This window comes from Herpailurus yagouaroundi, unplaced genomic scaffold, assembly GCF_014898765.1.
Source record: "Herpailurus yagouaroundi ecotype Mexico unplaced genomic scaffold, PumYag 159, whole genome shotgun sequence".
In the NCBI taxonomy this organism is placed as follows: domain Eukaryota; kingdom Metazoa; phylum Chordata; class Mammalia; order Carnivora; family Felidae; genus Herpailurus; species Herpailurus yagouaroundi.
Genome location: NW_024412400.1, coordinates 81224553 through 81243066, shown reverse-complemented (window position 1 = coordinate 81243066; position 18514 = coordinate 81224553). Strand labels below are relative to the sequence as shown.

The window sequence follows — 18514 nt, the reverse complement described above, 5'->3', positions numbered from 1 at the left end:
TTACAATTTTGGCCAATTTTGGAGAGTTAAGTTATAGAGTTCCATGAATTCTCTAATGATAAAAACAAAAGCCAAACAATAACTTTTTCCTTAGATGAGAAACCAAAAATACATACTATTATTTTTTTTATAAACTAAAATTTTAATTTTATTTTATGAGAAGGTGAAAGTCATTTATTGCATGAAAAACACTGAGAAAATTCTGCCATGACAACGTGTGGCTTAGTTTATTGTACAAAGGGATTAATCTATACAGGTTTTTAAAGGGATAGAGAATTATTTACTTCTGAGTGAAACATGTTTACTAGTAATCTTTCCCTTACTTGCTTGCTTTAATTTCCAGTTATATTATTTAAACTCCACATCATCTTCCCTGGTCACTGTTTAATATATTGCAAGGATAACATTCAGCATATCTATTGTTTTCTTTGGTCTATAGTGGTTTACAAATTTTTTAAAAAATAAAATCATTACTGTCATTTAAAGATCTGGAGATATTACATGCAAACCCAGGTTTCCAGCTGTTCTTGAAAAACTATTCTTGCAACACCAGATGGGCTTTCCCGCATGACAACAGGCTGGGGTTGCAAAGCACTTACCACTGTATGTGCTGCCATCCCTGTACTCATCATCTGATTCCGGCTGATATTTTGGCATACCATCTCTAAGGTAGCCCAGTTCTAGTCCAAATGATATGTTAAACAAAAGGGCCTGATGATCGGATTCCCATTCTTTTTTATTTTATCTTATTTTTTTAAGTTTATTTATTTATTTTGAGAGAGAAAGAGGCAGAGAAGACAGAGGGATGGAGGGAGAATCCCAAGCAGGCTCCACGCTGGCAGCACAGAGCAGGCCCTGGGGCTGAAACCCGCAAACTGCGAGATCATGACCTGAGCAGAAATCAAGAATCAGACGCTCAACCGACTGAGTCACCCAGGCGCCCCTCGAGTCCCAAAAACCACAAGAGAAACTGACCACGACTAATGGTAACACAGTAAAGGAGGAAAAGAAGGAGGAGAAAGAGGAAGAAGGGAAGGACCAGAAGAAAAAAAGGAAACTGTCATAGAAAAAGAAATGCCAGCTTTATTTAAATTTGCTAGTTATTTCTTTTTAATTAGCGGTTAGTTCTCATATTAGATATAATAAGTCAATGCCAAAATTTTCATTTTTAAATAAAAACTATAGTGTGTTCAACAAATCTCTCAGAATAGTGTGGGAGGGGCATAAACATTAGATTAGGTGAAACTGGCTTATCACAAATACATTGATCTAGAGTCAGTCTAAACAAATTAGGGCAAGCATGCTGATTAAGTGACTCTGCTCTGCACTCGGGACAATACCCCTGCAGCATGTCTTGTAATGGAAACTCATTTTTAAATCCAATCTAGGGTTGAGTATGACACACAAACCATCACCAAGAATCTTCAAGTTCTTTATTTAGGAGAGTCTTCCTCAATACTTGGTAAACTAAGGAAGAGCTGCAGAGCAGGTGAATATGATCAATGTTATTATTTTCCTCATCATGAGAGAGGCACAAAAAGGCACTTTTTTTTCCTCATCATGAGAGAGAGGCACAAAAAGGAGATTTTCAGGACAGCTATGTCAAGAAGTGAAAATAACCTTGTTATGGGTAACAAATGTAACACTGGCGGGAGCCAGTCTACTGACTTCGATCCCTCAGCAATAAAGTCTAACACCCACTCAATTATGAGATCAGCTCAAGTCCCAATTAAAGCTCAAACTTTGAAGACCAAAGTGTTTCCTTTGTGAAAAGAAGTTGATAAATCACATTCACCATGAAAAAGTGTGTCTGTACATCATGTCCTTTGATGGGCTATTCTTAAGAGTCCCAAGATTCCAGAGGGCCACGCAATGGGCTGGCTTGCATTAGATTTCTGCAGAGCTGGCAGCCTTATTCTGGAAGTCTTACATTACAGGTAACCTGATGACAGGGAGGGTGGGCCACAGGCATGCATCTCAGCTCGCCTGTGAAGCCAAGGGGAGAGAGCTTTGCAAGACTGATATGCTGGGATCAATGAAACTCTCTGGGGAACTGGCTGTTCCCCTTTCAAATGCCACCTCCCTAATCTCTCCACTTGCTCAAGTCAGATTCTTCAAAGCTCTGAACAGGACACGAGGCTGGCATGATTAGGAGAGGCAAAGGAAGAATGCTCTCTCTATAAATCATGGGTGGAGGGAGAAAGCATCAAATTTACAGACAGTTAACAATCAAGGTCAGAACTGAGGGATACTGCTTGGAAGTATAATTGCTTCCTTTAACCATGAAGAGAAAACAAAGTCTCATAATATTTATTAAGGGCCTACTGTATGCTGGACAGTGTGCTGGGCACCAGGTCAGGATGCCTGACCTCTAAGACCTTGAAATCTATGAAGGGAGAAAGTCACAAGAGCAAAAATGACTGTATGTCCAAAGGCCAGGTCATTACCTCAGACTAAGCACAACAGAAAACACTAACCTGAGGTTTTCACAGTGTTTGCACACAGATAATACTATGTGCCATGGGTTATGAGAAAACAGCTCTCAAACTGAGGAAGGTGTGTGAGGCTTATAATCGAGACAGACTGACCTATATTCACAAAGAGGCCTGGTCACTGGAGTCCAGGGAAAGAAAACACTCTGCCCCCAGAAGTGGTGTTCTGATCAGACCTCTCGGTTCTCAGGTAGGTGCCACAGAAAGCTGATCTCTGCCTCCCCACCAACTCCAAAAGCATTCCAGGTCAGTACATATGATTCTTTCTAATGGCCCCAGAGTAATTCGTTATATGGATTTGCCCCCATTTGTTGAAAGTCCCCCACTGGCGAGCGTGTAGGCTCCCAGTACTCTGCCATCGCAAATCAATATGTTGACTCTTTGATAAGTGAAATCCACTGTTGTGTTTTATTTACCACGGTGACCACAAAAGGCATCCCCATAAATGAAGTGGCAGATTAACAATGAAAAATAAATGCTGAAGTCAACAGGTTCTTAAAATATGGAGAGGGTCCTGCCTTGTGCAGGCAAGGGGGCTGCACTGGCTTGGGCAGGCATAGGAAAATAGCACAGCCACCCTGCAGAAGTCTGCGTATGGGGCGGCCTGTAATCATTCTCTAGCATCTATTCATATATTTGGATAGTGGATAGTATCACAGTCCCTTGGGGCTAGAGTATGTATGCATGCCTGAAAGCACTAAGGAAAGCAAGAAAAGTAGAAACATTCTGCTCTGCGTCCTTTCACATTATTACTTGTTGTACGAGTGAACCTTCACAAAACTGTAATAAACTCATGAAACAAAGGGATCAAAATTCAGATTCATAAACATTTATATGCCTATGGCCAGTCAGGCGCTGATCAGTGCTCTAGACAGAGCATGCAATTCTCATAATAAGGGATGTATTAACATGGCCACTTGCAGACATGAAAAAGCGAGTTTTAAAGAGATTGGATTCTTTGGGCAGGTCGCTTATGCTGCTAGGAAATTTCAGAATTGAAATCTGTACCTAAGTTTCCTGCCATTTCTAAAACACCATTCTGTCAACTGTCTTATAGCTAATGATTCCTAGCTATCATACTGGAGTAGCACCTTAATATAATAAGTGGTAGGCCTCTCTTAGCAGTAGCAATTATATTATAGAAATAAGCAAAGAGTCTGAAAGTAAATTCTGAATTCAGTACTGCTTGGGTCTGAATGTGTGTGTGTGTGTGTGTGTGTGTGTGTGTGTGTGTGTGTCCCTGAAACAGAGAATATGGAAAATGTTATCACACTTCATTTTATTTCATTGGTAGAAGTTTAAAATAAGTACCATATTTTTATGGAACTGGACACACAACTGTATTTGTTATGTAAAAAATAGAGGGGTGTTTTGGTGGCTCAGTTGGTTAAGTGTCCGGCTTTGGCTCAGGTCATGATCTCCTAGTACGTGAGTTTGAGCCCTCGGTCGGGCTCTGTGCTGACAGCTCAGAGCCTGGAGCCTGCTTTGGATTCTGTGTCTCCCTCTCTCTCCGCTCCTTCCCCATTCACATTCTGTCTCTGTTTCTCTCTCAAAAATAAATAAACATTAAAAAAATAAAAAATAGAGAAAGAAAAGGAAATATGCATATACACTTTAAATGTATTGTGTTTTGGCAGTAATTATGCGTAAAATCAGAATGAAAAGAGAAAACACAAAAGGACAATGACAAGTGATAAAATGGTACTAAATAGTGTTTATTACAGAATTACCAGAATACCATGTAGTAAGTGTGGCTCTTCCTAATGACAGCTGTTTCTGCTGCTTCCCGTTTGTGCACGGTTTTAAATTATAGTGTTTTATTTTGAAAAGTTGTTTTAAAATGCACATATGCCTAAGAAATAGGTGTTGTGTAACAGGACATTTAAAAAACCCTCCATCCACCTTTTGGGATGAACAACGGATGTTGTATGGAAACCAATTTGACAATAAATTTCATATTAAAAAAAAATAAAATAAAATAAAATAAAATAAAATAAAATAAAATACCCTCCATCACTTGGTCTTTAGCACCATACTACACAGGGCCTGTGTGTCCCTGTATGTCTCCTTCTATCAATCAGGGGGAAAGACAGTCTAGACAGGATGGCAGACAGACTTGAACTGGGAATGAGGGGTCCTGGGTTCCTTTCCCTCCTCGACAGGTGATAAGCCTTGGAACCTTGACTTCTCTAAGTTTCCTCATTTATAAAAGTGGGGCTAACAGCCTCTGTTGTGAGGCTCAACCAAAATAAATGTCTGGGACAATACTTTTTAAAATGTGAGGTCTATGGGGGCACCTGGGTGGCTCAGACCTTTAATCGTCCGACTCTTGGTTTTGGCTCAGATCAGGATCTTACGGCTCATGATAGCTCTGCCGTCATGCTGACAGTGCTTGGTCTGTTTGGGATTCTCTCTCTCTCTCTCTCTCTCTCACTCATTCTCTGTCCCTCCCCTGCACACTCATGCTCTCTCTTGCTCTCTCTCTCTCCCCTGCCCTCAAAATAAATAAATGATGTTTGAAAAACAAACAAACAAACAAACAAAAGTGAGGTCGATGTATAAGTGCGAGGATATATAATTTGGCCTAGAGACTCAGATGCTGCTATGTACAAGATACTGGTGTCTGTGGATAGATCTGAGGTCTTTTCAAGTGATTTCAACTGCTACTCAGATAAGGGTTCAAGTGTCCTAAATTTAGAAGAAATGCAACTGGGCCTAAAATAAAACTGATGATGAACAAGAAAGTACTACTTAGGAAAACTCTAGACACCACATGCTACACCAGTAGGGGAGAATGGACATCTAATTCAATCTATTCTATACAACCTGTAAAATTCTATATGGTTCTGTAAAATCTATAGGGCAGACTGTAGACAAATGAACCAAGATCCAAGAAAGGCAAAACAGCTTAACGCAGGCCACTCATTAAATGGCAGGCAAAACACCTAATAAGAACCTAAGTCCTTCTAGAAGTGTCCTATGTTGATTATTAACACTAGCACACCAGAAGAAAAGAAAACAATTTTACCAGACTCCTCTTTTTCCTCATCAGAGACACAGATCGAACGCAAGAAAGACCAAGTGACTTGCCTAAAGTCACAAAGATGATCATGTCTAGAATCCAGGTTTTCTGCCCCCCAAAGAGTGACCTTTCCCCTAACAGCAATGCCTACTCCTTTATTCAGGGTACAGACCTCACTGTTGTCCCACATAAGGAAATTTTACCAGTATACTCCACAAGACATTTTATTTTCTTTTTAACCTGCCACTTAGGCATACATCCCCAACCTTACGTGTGTGTGTGCGTGTGTGTGCGTGTGTGTGTGTGACAATTTACTTGTCCTAGAGAGGGGCTTTGATGGTTCAGAATTGTGTTGAATCTAAAAAAAATAAACCTTAAGACTTCTGTATGGGAGGTGATACAGGAGGCAAAGGGTGGCTGATTTAATGTTCCACTTGCAACAAGATCTATCACCATGGTTTTTAAACCATTTTAGAAAGGAAGTGAGCAATCATTAAGTGGTCTCCATATGCCCATCAGCCCTTCAGATGTGCTTATTCCTAACACAGCAGAGCTTGGCCTGGGTATGCAAACAAAAAACTGTTAGCCTTGGAGATCAGGGATTATGAACACCCAATCGGCAACCCCTATTCTAAAACACATTATGCTCCACTTATAAAATGGTTAGTCGGGCAGATCTTCAGCAAAGTATTACTTAGATTGATCAACCAATATTTATTAAGGCCTATGAACTCTAAGTTTACTCACCTTTAGTGTCCACCTCCAGGATTATTAATATAAAAGACACTCCTGATTATAACACAGTTGGTGAGTAACACATGGAAAAAAGATCAAATTGTAGGCTCATAGTTAGACTTTATGTTTGAAATATGAACCATGACAGAACCGCTTCTCCAATCATGAAAGAAAAGCACTAAAATAAAATTTTAGGCAAGTGTTGAACATCCTTATGTGGAACGGTAGAAAAAGAAAGAAAGAGGGGTGCCTGGGTGGCTCAGTCAGTTAAGTGTCCAACTTCAGCTCAGGTCACAATCTCAGCATTCCTGAGTTTAAGCCCCGAGTCAGGCTCTGTGCTGACAGCTCAGAGCCTGGAGCCTGCTTCAGATTCTGTGTCTCCCTGTCTCTCGGCCCGTTCCCGACTCACACTCGGTCTCTCTCTCTCTCTCTCTCTCTCTCTCTCTCTCTCTCTCTTTCTCTCTCTCAAAAAATGAATAAACATTGAAAAAAATTTTAATTAGAAAAAATGAAAAAGAAAGAAAGAACACAATCTGGTGGGGCAGGTCAGAATCAGAAATAGGTCCTGTTACACAAAAGCCTCTGTCCGTTTAGGGATGTCATTTAACCTCCACATTCTTGGCTTTCCTTAGTAGTGAAATGGGAAGTATACAGCTCATCCTACTCAGCTCACAAAGAAGTGAAGACAAAATGAGGGAACACATGTGAAATTACATTGGGATGTAGTCTTATAAATGTAGATTGTTTTATGAACCATATACAGCTGGATTAAAGCAATAGCGAACTAGATGCTATAATACAGAAGTAAAACACTTTCCAAAGAAAGCTATTTGCCAAAGAGGAAAAAAAAACCTGTTAAAACCATTCTAAAGCTATTTTTCAATAAAAGGATGATATTTCGAAGTGCTTTTAGAATCCATGCAAATATTAAGTTGTTTGAAAAACATGCATGCCACTTTGGTATTGGCCATTCTTTGATCAAGCAATTAAAACCAGCCTTGTGCATCTCCTCCCTTATATACAAACCTTATTTATAATACATTAACAATATGAACTTTAAAATAGAATAAACATTCTTGTACCTTTTTAATTTTTGAAAATATTTCCATATTTTCTTGGAAAAGTTACATATGTAAAGTTCTTTTTTTCAACATTTTTAATCATAATGTCTTTGGACTAATTCAGGACTCTGATGTACAGTTTTAGAAGCGTCTTTGGGGGAAAAATTATAAAGGTGATAAATCTATTTGTATCAATAAATTACGATTTGTGTTATAGAACCTACACGTATAAACAAATTTAGCCCTTCCTTAATAAATGAAATTTATATTTCTTATTACCCCATGCCTGTGATTTTATTTTTTAGCCACATATTAATATGGCATTTACTTCTTTAAAATAAGGAGACTGGTAACTATCCTACATTCTGGTAAATGCAAATACGCATCCTACGACTATGATATTTCTTGTTGCCATACTGCTTTATAGCTTTCCAAAAACTTTTACACCAAGGACCCCTGACAGCCGGGAGGGGGAGAACAGATTCGCTGAAATTACTAAGTGCCAGCCAGAACACAGGACTTTGGTTCCCAGATCAGGGCTTTGCCCACTCAATGGTACTTTTTCGTTCTCTGGTTCAGTGTTAAATACTCAAAACCACAATGTCCTTGGAGGACAGGGAGAAACTGTGAAATGAATCTCTAAGCCTTGACAGAGTTGAAAAGTCCCTGGGGGGAAGGGGGTGGGCAATGAAGACCACCCTTGGAGGCAAGGGTCAGGTTTAAGGGCACACAGGTGCCCGGGGCTCTTACCGTCCAGGTGGCCGACTTGGCAGTGCTAGACTGCTGGAAAGACACGTCGAAGCTGTGTGGGCCCGGGTAGTCGGTGTTGGAAGGGATGGCGGGGGAAGGCGACAGGGCATCGAAGGTGGAGCTGGGCTGCGCGTAGGGCGACGGTGCCGTGACGCTGTTCTGCGCATGGTCTGTGTTGTAGGGGCTGGTAGACGAGGAGCCGTTCTGAATCTGCTGGTCCATGCTGTTCAGGAGCCCCAGGTTCGTGTACTGTGGCTGCAGAACACCCAGAAACCCCAGAGTTAGCCATTTCAGCTGCCCATCATTGCTCCGAAAAGGCGTCATTTGGTGCATACGTTGTCCAGAAATCCACCTTGGGTCTATGAAACTTCATGTTTCAAGTAAAGGGACCAATTTGCGATACACGGAAACAGCAAGGGAAGTCTGAGGCCTGTGCGTGCCTTGTAAGGGTGCAGCCTTGGGAGACTGTGGTCTCCTGAAGAGCAACTAAACGTAGAATATATACAACGATACTGAGGCAGCATTGTATGGTGACAGACGGTGGCTGCATGTGTGGTGGGCATAGCATAAGGTATAGACTTGACATCACCATATTGTACCCCTGAAATGAATGTAACATTGTGTGGCAACTATATTTGAATTAAAGAAAATGTGGAATACATGCTCATTAACAAACTGGGCAGAAATGTCCAGTGTTTAGTAGGTGTAAAGAATATCTTTAAAATAAATGAATACCACATGCTACTTCCCCCCCCCCCTCCTGCCATGTTATTCAGAATGAGAATGATCACTGGATAGATATGTTATAAAAGGGATGTGAGCATCAAATTGTTTCAGATGGTACAAAAGCAGATGTTCTCCAAATTTCCTTGTAGTCTTATTATCTAAATTCTGTCCCAGGGTACCAAGAGTGCCCCCCAACCCCTGACCAAGGTCTCAGTTCATCAAGACTGGCGAAGCATCGGTAGCAAGGTAAGGGTGAGTCACCTATATGTTTTTAAAAGTAACATGCTAGTATACCATCCAAACACAGCCTAATTTTTCCTCTGTTCTTTCATTTTCTTTGCAGCAGTTTGTTCTTTGCCAGAGTAGAACATGTGTAAGAGAAATATCACTTAGTTATAATAAACATTCTATATTTGATGTAATTGAGGCGCACATTAGTTCGGGTAACTCCGCTGCCTAATGTTTTATGCCTTCTGTGCAAATGGTTACAGTAGGCATTCTGTGCATGATGTATGGAAATAATGAATTAACTTTTCATTAAATCTGCATGTACGGAAAGAATGGATTAACTTTTCATTTAATCTGCAAAAAAAAAAAAAAAAAAAGTATTACTAGCGGAGAGGGGGAGTGATTTGCTCAAGCATCAGCTAATAAGCAAAGAGTGGGAATTATGAAACCAAATCTTCTGACTCTGAGTCTAGGGCCCTGCCCAGCACCATCACACCTGTCAGCCTGAGGAGATAATTCAAGTCATTCCTAAACTTGAGTCAAACTGGACACATTTCCAGAAGGGGCAACCACTGTATGGGACAGGTTTGCCTGTACAGGTTAATCTCATTGTTTCTTCAAGGGAGTGAAGGGGAAACCAAGCAAAAGCAAGAAGAGAAAAAACAGTCTTGTGGGCACCCAGGAGACTGGCTCCTCCCTGGAAAAAGAACTCTGAGAGTCCTAGCCCCAGTAAAACGATGGAGAAGAACAAACTTACAAAAGCAATAGACACTTGACAAAAATGTTAATGAAACTAAATTATTTAACCAAACTTTTGGTATTTCACATGGCGGGGGGAGAAGCGAAGAACTCTGCCATTCCCTTCAGTCCAGAGAGCATCTGTCTAAATGTTAAAGGCCGCATGCCCATTCCATTACATTTATACTTTCGCATTCCACTGCCGAATGCCACGTCCCCATTTGCTCTTCAAATAACTATTAATCTCTTGACACTTATCCCCATGCTGACAAGAGCAGCTGTTTGTCTTGCCTCCTCTCCTCTCTGACTTCGGCAGCTCCTATCCCCCCCTCCTTCTTTCCATCTTCAGCTCTCCCCTCTTGACAGGTGAGGCAGGACTGCAGGTGAGATGAGGAGGGGAGAAGAAAATAAAACCCCGAGGCCCCACAAAGCGTCCACCCCCCCCCCCCCCAGGCTGAATTCAAAGTCCCCAGGCATCCAAGCCTGCAGCAGCAGAGGAGGAATGGGATTGAAAAGATATTATTTGTGTTCAAGTTAAGGGTCAGCATGCAAAGCCCTCCTGAACGTCCGGGAGGAATCAGATAATGCTCCCAGAGGCACGTGCTTCCCTACAGCAGTACAATTAGGGAAGCGGCGGGCCCTGACATAAAGGACAAAGAAACTGGGCCGAGCACTTTCTCACAGGCAGTAAAATGCCTGTTGAGCCACCCTTCCCTCCTCCTTCCAGCTATGCAGAATTGGAACTTCAGCTAATTGTGGGCTTGGATGAGAACAAAGAAACATAGCCCTTTGAAAACTCTTTTTTTTTTTTTTTTTTTTTTCAATATATGTAAAGAGAAAAGTTTTGGGACCAGCTTTAAAAGCCAGTGAGCAAACACTCAGCACTTCGCTAAGGACTTAAGAGAAAGGGAAAATGCATTCACCTCAGAGGCACCTAGGAGACCCCTGGGACTGCGGTGAGGCTGAACATAATGGGTGGTTCTAAAGAAACAGAAGCCTTATTCCCAGTCATTAACAGCACTGTGGGTGCTGATGGCTGGGCTTTTAAATGTCATCATTTTTAATTCCAATCAGTTTAGGTGAAAAATTTTACTTAATAACAACAGAGTGTGCCTCCACTGCCTAGGTTTCTTTATGCATCATAAAGCTGGAATTCTTAGGTTTAGACAAAGAGCTGCTCACTATCCAAGATAAAAATGGAAAAACACATTTCAATGCAAACCTTTCTTAAATGTTACTTTAAAGAAACATAACCAAGTAGTATACTCAATTGTCTTAAAAAAAAATCTAAAGTACAAAACCAGCACTACTAACTTTACATTAATTAGCCGAAAATACAAACAAGAACAAACCCGAAGAATTCCATGAAAGGAAATCTACTTGGATACTTTGCTTAACTTTATTAAAAATCAATGTCATAAACCTGCCATGGGAAACAGTCCTTTTGAAGTTAACTTAAAAAGCATTTAGTTAACAACAACGAGAGAAGTTTCTTATTTGCCTCTTTGATTTGACAAGAGAGTGGACATGTGGACAGAGCAGCATTGGAGGCTGAGGGGCAGATCAACATTGCCGAGAAGAACAAGTCCTCCATAGGCCAGATCAGCAAAATAATTTGCATGACTTAGTGCAAAATGAAAATACAGGCCCTCTTGTTCATAAATTATTAAGTTTCAAAATGGTGGTGCACCTGGCTAGCTCAGTTGGTTAGGAGTCTGACTCTTGATTTCAGCTCAGGTCACAATCTCATGGTTCCTGAGTTCGAGCCCCACTGTCAGTCCCGAGACTGCTTGGTATTCTCTTTCTCTCTGCAACCCCCACCCCCACCCCTGCCCCATTCCCTCTCTGTCTCTCTCTCTCAAAATAAAATTAAAAAAAATAAATAAACATTAAAAAAATGGTGATAGCAGAGCATTAAACAAAGCACAGCACCCTTTGCTACTACATACCTTGTATGCCCATGAAGCTAGCTCTGTACCAGGTTAATGAGAACAATATTTATACCTTATTTTCCACAAAGGGAAGCTTATGGGATGAATGGAGCAATGCCTGTGCCCCTTCTTTACTATAATTCCATGAATATAAGGGGTGGGGATCTTGTGTTATTCTTGGATGTTCATGTAATGCCTATTTACAGTGACCAGTAAAAGAGTGTGAAAAGTTAGAACATGGCACTTGCACATCAGTCAAAAAACTGCACTTAGAAGAACTGTATGGGGTTGTCTATGTCCCACGTGTTCTGATATAATAAGAACTATTAGCATATTTGAAATGAGATAGAAACTAGATTGTCCCTTTCTAAACCGTGAGGCATCTTGATTTTGAAATAAACTTAATATATTCTGTAAACACTCGATGAATGAATGAATGCATGCATGCATGAATGAATGAATAAAAAATGTCATATATCTACCCTATCATGTCTGAAAGAGGAGACAGCCTTGTTTCCACAAAACCTGAAAGGCAAAATGAACACAACTTGTCTGAAGTCTACTGTAAGCCTGAAAACAACTGATTTCCTCTGAATTCAAACAGATGCATCATTTCCTATAAAATAACTTTGAAACAGAAGACTCACCACCTGGACCCTAGGTTTTTTACCAGCATCTGTAACTGGAATATATTCAGTTTCATCGCACACTAGTTGATCTGACTGCAGAAAGGATGAAACACACCTTGGTCACAGAGACTTATACTCCTGGTAATCACAGAACAAATTGGGGGTGTTCTGAAACATGGAGCTGTCATGATTAGTGTAGGGATACCCAGGGGCTGAATCTTAAACTGCTTGCTTTTACCATTAGGAAAGAGTAAGTTTAGATAAGTAGTATTACCAAATACAGATAAAAGTATTTTCTTGTTTTTCTCCTCTCTTATACCCTTCACATTCTCATAGCCATCTATAGGCTCTGATTTGTTTCTTCACTAAACTTCAGTTTGGATGGATTATTAGAATTAAAATACAGAAGATTAGATTTTTTTTTCCTGAGTGGACACTGCTGTAAGAGTGCCCTATTAATGCAATCCCTATTTAGTTTCATCTATTTTTTCCCCCCTGGGTTACACTGTTAAATGATCTTAAACTCTGAAAATAATATGAACCTAAATTTTCTTCTCATCTGCTCAGCAATACTGTGTCAGTATATATCACTGTAAATAAAACTCAATATTGAATACCTGGGTTTATACTTAAGGCTGACAATGTAATAAGTACTTTCCTATAAAAGAATTTAGCATCAAAAAAAAAAAAAAAAAAAAAAAGGATCCCCATCAAGTCATTTGACCAGTGCAATGGAAAGAGGGACTTAGACATAATTTGTGTTTCTGAAAACTTTCTCCTCCAATTTATAAAAAAACATGTTATAAGTTCTATTTACTAGACATTACCATCCGTAATAGCTAATTTATGGCAGCATGGCAACAAGAGCTAACAGTCTATGGCAAGAGGTTAATTCAAAAAATAAGAAGAAAAGGAATGAAAGCCAAATCAGGAATAGGAGAGGTTGCTGTCAGGATATGTAATCGAAATTAATTTACTTCCATTGAGGAGTGCTTGGGTGGCTCAGTCAGTTAAGCCTCTGACTTCAGCTCGGGTCATGATCTCACGGCTCATGGGTTCAAGCCCCACATCGGGCTCTGTGCTGACAGCTCGGAGCCTGGAGCCTGCTTTGGATTTTGTCTCCTTTTCTCTCTGCCCCACCCCGACTCGTTTTCTCTCTCTCTCTGTCTCTCAAAAATAAGTAAACATTAAACAAATTTTTAAATGTTTCCTTGTCACAGGAAACAATAAGTTGCCCAAATTTCATTTGGAAGAAATTATATTTATAATCTTTGACTGATTATTAGACAAGGCTAGGGAAGGGAATTGAATACTCTTTAGCACTTACCATTCCTGAATGGATCCTAGTAATGGAACAGAACTTGGAACCTAGACTTGGTGATGTGGGGTCTAAGTTCCAACACTGCCACTAATGTGCTGAAAACTCTGTGCAAGGTACATGAACCACCTGGACCTTAGTTTCCTACAAGGAGACTGAATCTCATGATCAAACATAAAAGGTGCCTCAATTCTAGCATTCTGATGGGTGACCACACTCCTCCACAAAGCTATATTAAAGTGCCATGAGATTACTTTCAAAACATGAGATAACCTGCTTTTTTATTTATCCAGATTTACCAAGCCAAGCCTAGAAATCAGCAGCATGCATACACTTTCCTCAGCCGATTAAACCTTTCACCTTGGGTTTCCTGAAGGAGCTCTTGTGAACATTCTAAAGCCCCTCCTGGGAAAAGAAAGCAGTTTTCCTTGTGACCCTGGCTTTACAAAGCATTCATTCGAATATGCTCTAGTAGACAGTTCTACACTTCATCCCCAAATATCAGCAGGATGGTGACTTTTCAACAAGCACTGCCGTAGGGAGAAATGCTTGTCATTTTTCAGCGTTCTATTGCCTGCCTCACCTGAAAGAATGATGGCTTGTTTTATGCTAGAATTGAACACAACTGAGTTAAAATGCTCCATTCGCGGCCAAGAAGATATTTGTATAACAACGTCAAGTTGAAGTACCATCTTTCAACCTTAAGAATATATTCAGCATCTGATTTTTCTCAAGACCAGATTTTGTTCCTTGTAAAATATTTCGCTTCTTTTATCTTCCAAATGATCCCCCAAAGCACAAGCTTCGAGGTAAAGTGTACTCATACCTTACAATAAACAGCCTGTAAGAATAAAGCACCTAAGCGCACAGGAACTTCTGGCAGCAGGCAGAGAGTTTACTAGAATGCTTTGTGGTCTGACACAAAGTGCCGAGATTCCGTTGAGGCCCGAGATTCCGTAACTCAGGAAAGAGCTCCCTAAAAGCCAATGCCAGACAACCTCAGGTGAGATGAATAACTACACAGTTGGCTGACCAGGTGGACAGCAATGCCGAAAAACACTGGACAACAGCATTTGCAAATCCAGGTGGTGGACCATGTTGAGGTTAAAACTCAGCCTAAATTTACTGAATTCACACTGTGGAGAGCTCAACCAAGAAAAAATAAACTTCAGGTTCTTATTTCAGTCAGTACTCCTTTTCAGTAATGACAAATGAGCAAAATTATAATCACGAGCATCTAAGTTCTTCAAAGGGCTTTGTCACCATCAATATACCAAGGCGGCATGGGGCTTAGCAGAAAGGCATAATTCTAAATTCAATCACTTCTAGATGCGGATATTAAGGAAAAATATACAGAGTTCCAATTTTTTCAAAGTTGGAAAAAATATGTTTGAAGACATTTTCAGCCTCTCACAATCACTATTTTGATAGCTTTATTTAGCAGAAGTGGTAACGTGAAAGGAAGAGAGTACATAGTAATGAAAATTTTCAGTGAAGGTTAGGTCACTTATATGGAAAGCATACCATGGTGATTTTAGAAGATCATCGATAATGTTTCATTGGTTTTTAAAATGAGTTTAAGGTATTTAAAAATAATTTTTGTAATATATCTGTGTAGGCCATATCAGAAATCATGACTTCGATCAGCTGGAGTGATTAAATGGGATTATCATTGTATAACAGAGGATAGCTTTGTTTACCATGATGTGAAACTGAAGACACAGCCGTTTCAATAAACAGTGACCATTCAAAAGTTTTAAAAGTCTGAAACGTATGGAGCATCCATATCCAATCCTGTCTACAAAAAGAATAGTAGCTACTACTTCTACTACGAATAATCTTTCTGAGTCCTTTCCTATGTTTTTTAGAGTCTTCAAGTTCTGCTCATTCATTTAATCCTCATGAGCTAGGTGGCATTATCATCCCATGTTTTATACATAACTTATAGATGAGGAAACCGAAGCCCCGCAAGATTAAGTAACTTGCTCAAGGTAGTAAGCGACACAGCCCGAATGAGAAACCGGTAAATCTGGCTTGAGAACCCGCTTGCTTACTTATCTTTCATTCCAATTGCATGTAAATCTGAGTCCCTCAGATTTCTGCCTGGAATTTTTATCTAAAACTTACATTCAATGAAAGCATACCATTCCAGATCTTAAAAACAACAACAACAACAACGAAAAACAGTTGTCCATTTTAAGGACAGGATATAAAAGTAACCATTCTTAGACTGTGTATAACTGCAGACAGTGAGAGACCCAGCTCTTCCGAGCCTGCCACCAGCAGCTCAGTGTAGATGAGATCATGTCTCTCTCAAGTTGAAGACCATGGGCAGGTCCCAACTGTCTTAGAGTAAAGCACCCCCCCACCCCGAGTCTTGCCAGTGGCCTCGCCACACTATTTGAAACTCTCTCCTTTGCTCACTAAACAACCTGCAAACAGGCACTCCTCAAGTTTTTCAAAGGCAGACTCCTTCAGTCCGCAGCCCCCTCCCACTGGCGGGCTGTATCCTAGTTCGTCTTGTAGTTTTAGCTCAATGCCATTCTCCCCAGGAGAAGCCCTCTTCACCCAGGTAGGCATTCCCCTTTGTTTCACACGGTCTTACTGCTCGGACTTTCCCTCGACATCGCATCATTATAACTGAAATTATTTGTACAAATATATATATAGATATGTATATATATATATATATCTATATATATATATATTTTTAAATATCGGTCTTTTCTGCTACACCATAAATCTATGAGAGATTGTATCTCGTTCATCACTGGGTCTCACGTCTGCAACGGTGTGTGAGCCACAGTGGCTGCTCGGGAAATATTTATTGAAAGAATAAATGCAAAATATTTTCCAGTAAAAAGCACTTTCAGAAGATACCTCTTTTTATTCGAATGCGCCTAACTGTTGACTTTTATGCTGAAGGAAGCCTGCCTTCAAATCGGCTTCATGTCTTTACACACTACTGCAGACTAAATGTCATGGTGCATCTGCAAATAATCTCTATGACCTTTACTCTGTGCTCTGCTTTGTTTTGGTAGGTGGGATTGTGCTTTTAGCTTCAGCTTTTATGGGAACTAGTAGCAGAATAGCCAGTCCTGTCACTCATAAGGCAGTGAGTAATACTCAGTAGCTCACACCTAGCTGGAAAGTTTATTAATGAGCTCCTACTTCCTTAAAACAAACACATACACGTTTTCGTGGCAGGGCAGTGTCTTTTCCCTCATGGCCTCGAGTTTGTTCCTAATGCATCTAGGTCAGCAGTCAGAATCCAAATCTTTGTGGCCATATAATTATTCACTTCCTACGGACGGTGCTTGTGGCCGAATGCAGATTTCTTTGGGAAGAAACCACCCGGAAACAAGCTTAGAGTAAGACGTTTGTTTCTGGTGGATAGGCCACAAAGTTTGTCCCTCCCTCTCTGATTTCCATGATTTTCTGCCCTGTTAGCTAGAAGTCAGTTTAGAATAATGCCATAATTAAGGGCTTACAGTGTATGTTTTCAGGAACGGAGATTGTACTTTATCAGACTTACACACCATTTTCTTGCAAAGGGTCTAAGTTCATGACTTCATTTCCCTGACTTTATAATACACACAGAGAGGTTGAAACACTAGCTTTTCTTTGCAGATAGAAAAGTAAAGCATGAAACAAGGAGTGCACTACTCAGTTTTACTATCCTATATATATTCAAATGAGAAACACTGTTTCTGTGTTCCTCTTGCTTGTCAAGTTCTTTGCTGATTGCTACATTTTTCATTGTATTTGAGATGAAAGTTTTTAGTGATTTACTACGCTTTGTAATTAGACACGGTGACTTACATAACATTGGAGTGTTCCTTTAAGCTGTCACTTTTAACTGCAAAATAAAACCGAAGTTTCCAGCTATGCAGAAGACATGCCTTACTTTGAAAAGACAGCCATCTATTCATTTCATCCTATTTACTCAATCACGAAAGTAACAGTCAATCAGTTTAATAATTACAACAGCCCCTGGTGTCTTATTTGAACACGAAAAAACAAACAAACAAAAAACTAGGACACCATGGTTAAGAACAAAATAACTTAAAGATTTCTCAGACATCCTTTAGTGATAATAACACCATTGAAAATAAAACAGGAAAGTGTTTGCAAATCATCAAGCTTATTCACCCAGAGCAAACCACCCAAATCTCTGGTGATGACCAAGAGCCATGCAGGGGACAAAATGAATCAGGGGACAAAATTAATCAGTGTGGAAGCAAGTAAACACTTTTAAGAAGTGACTGCAAAGCAAAATAACAATCTAATCTATTCAGTTTTTTAAAAAATCAAACACATTCTCTGTCCTCATGGGTAATCCATTAAATGAAAGCAGCACACACTTTACACTGTTTACCTCTGTCAGAGTAGAAGTCATTTCTTACTTGGGAAACTTCCCTGTCTTAAAAACTTTCTTGCCACTTAAGGTATAATGGAAATAAATACCAGGGTTCATGAAAGAGAGAGAGAGAGAGAGAGAGGGAGAGGGACTTGTAAGATGTCAAGGAAAACCATATGATTCAGAATGTACAGGCGGAGACAAGGTTTGTGCAACGTTGAAGTCACTTTACTTTTTGCACAGGTTAGTTATAAAGAGCCATTTCTGTAAAAGTATATATTATAGGCCACATTTTTATTTGAAGATACCCCTTCATGCAACAGCAACAGAACATGCCTCCATCACATTCAGGAACATCACTGGGTGGCCCTGGAGAGGATACAGAGATAAGTACGGCACGTGCCCTACCCACCAGGATTGGGGAGAAGGCATCTGGGCCTCCCAGAGAGCAGTGAAGGATGAACAGAGAAGTGCACAAAAGCTCAGGGGAGGGAGAAGTTATTCTGAATGGGGGGAGGGGGGCA

The 18514-nt window shown here is 40.1% G+C and overlaps 1 protein-coding gene across 10 annotated transcripts in view; it reads right to left on the bottom strand.

The window, feature by feature from the left end:
* The window catches only part of TP63 (tumor protein p63), a 231914-nt gene that overhangs the window by 76172 nt on the left and 137228 nt on the right, over nt 1–18514 (bottom strand). For all 10 annotated transcript variants that reach the window (XM_040481081.1, XM_040481089.1, XM_040481087.1 and 7 more), the window contains one exon: nt 8061–8315. In XM_040481081.1, the coding sequence (XP_040337015.1) occupies nt 8061–8315 (255 nt within the window). The remainder of the gene's footprint in view (nt 1–8060; nt 8316–18514) is intronic.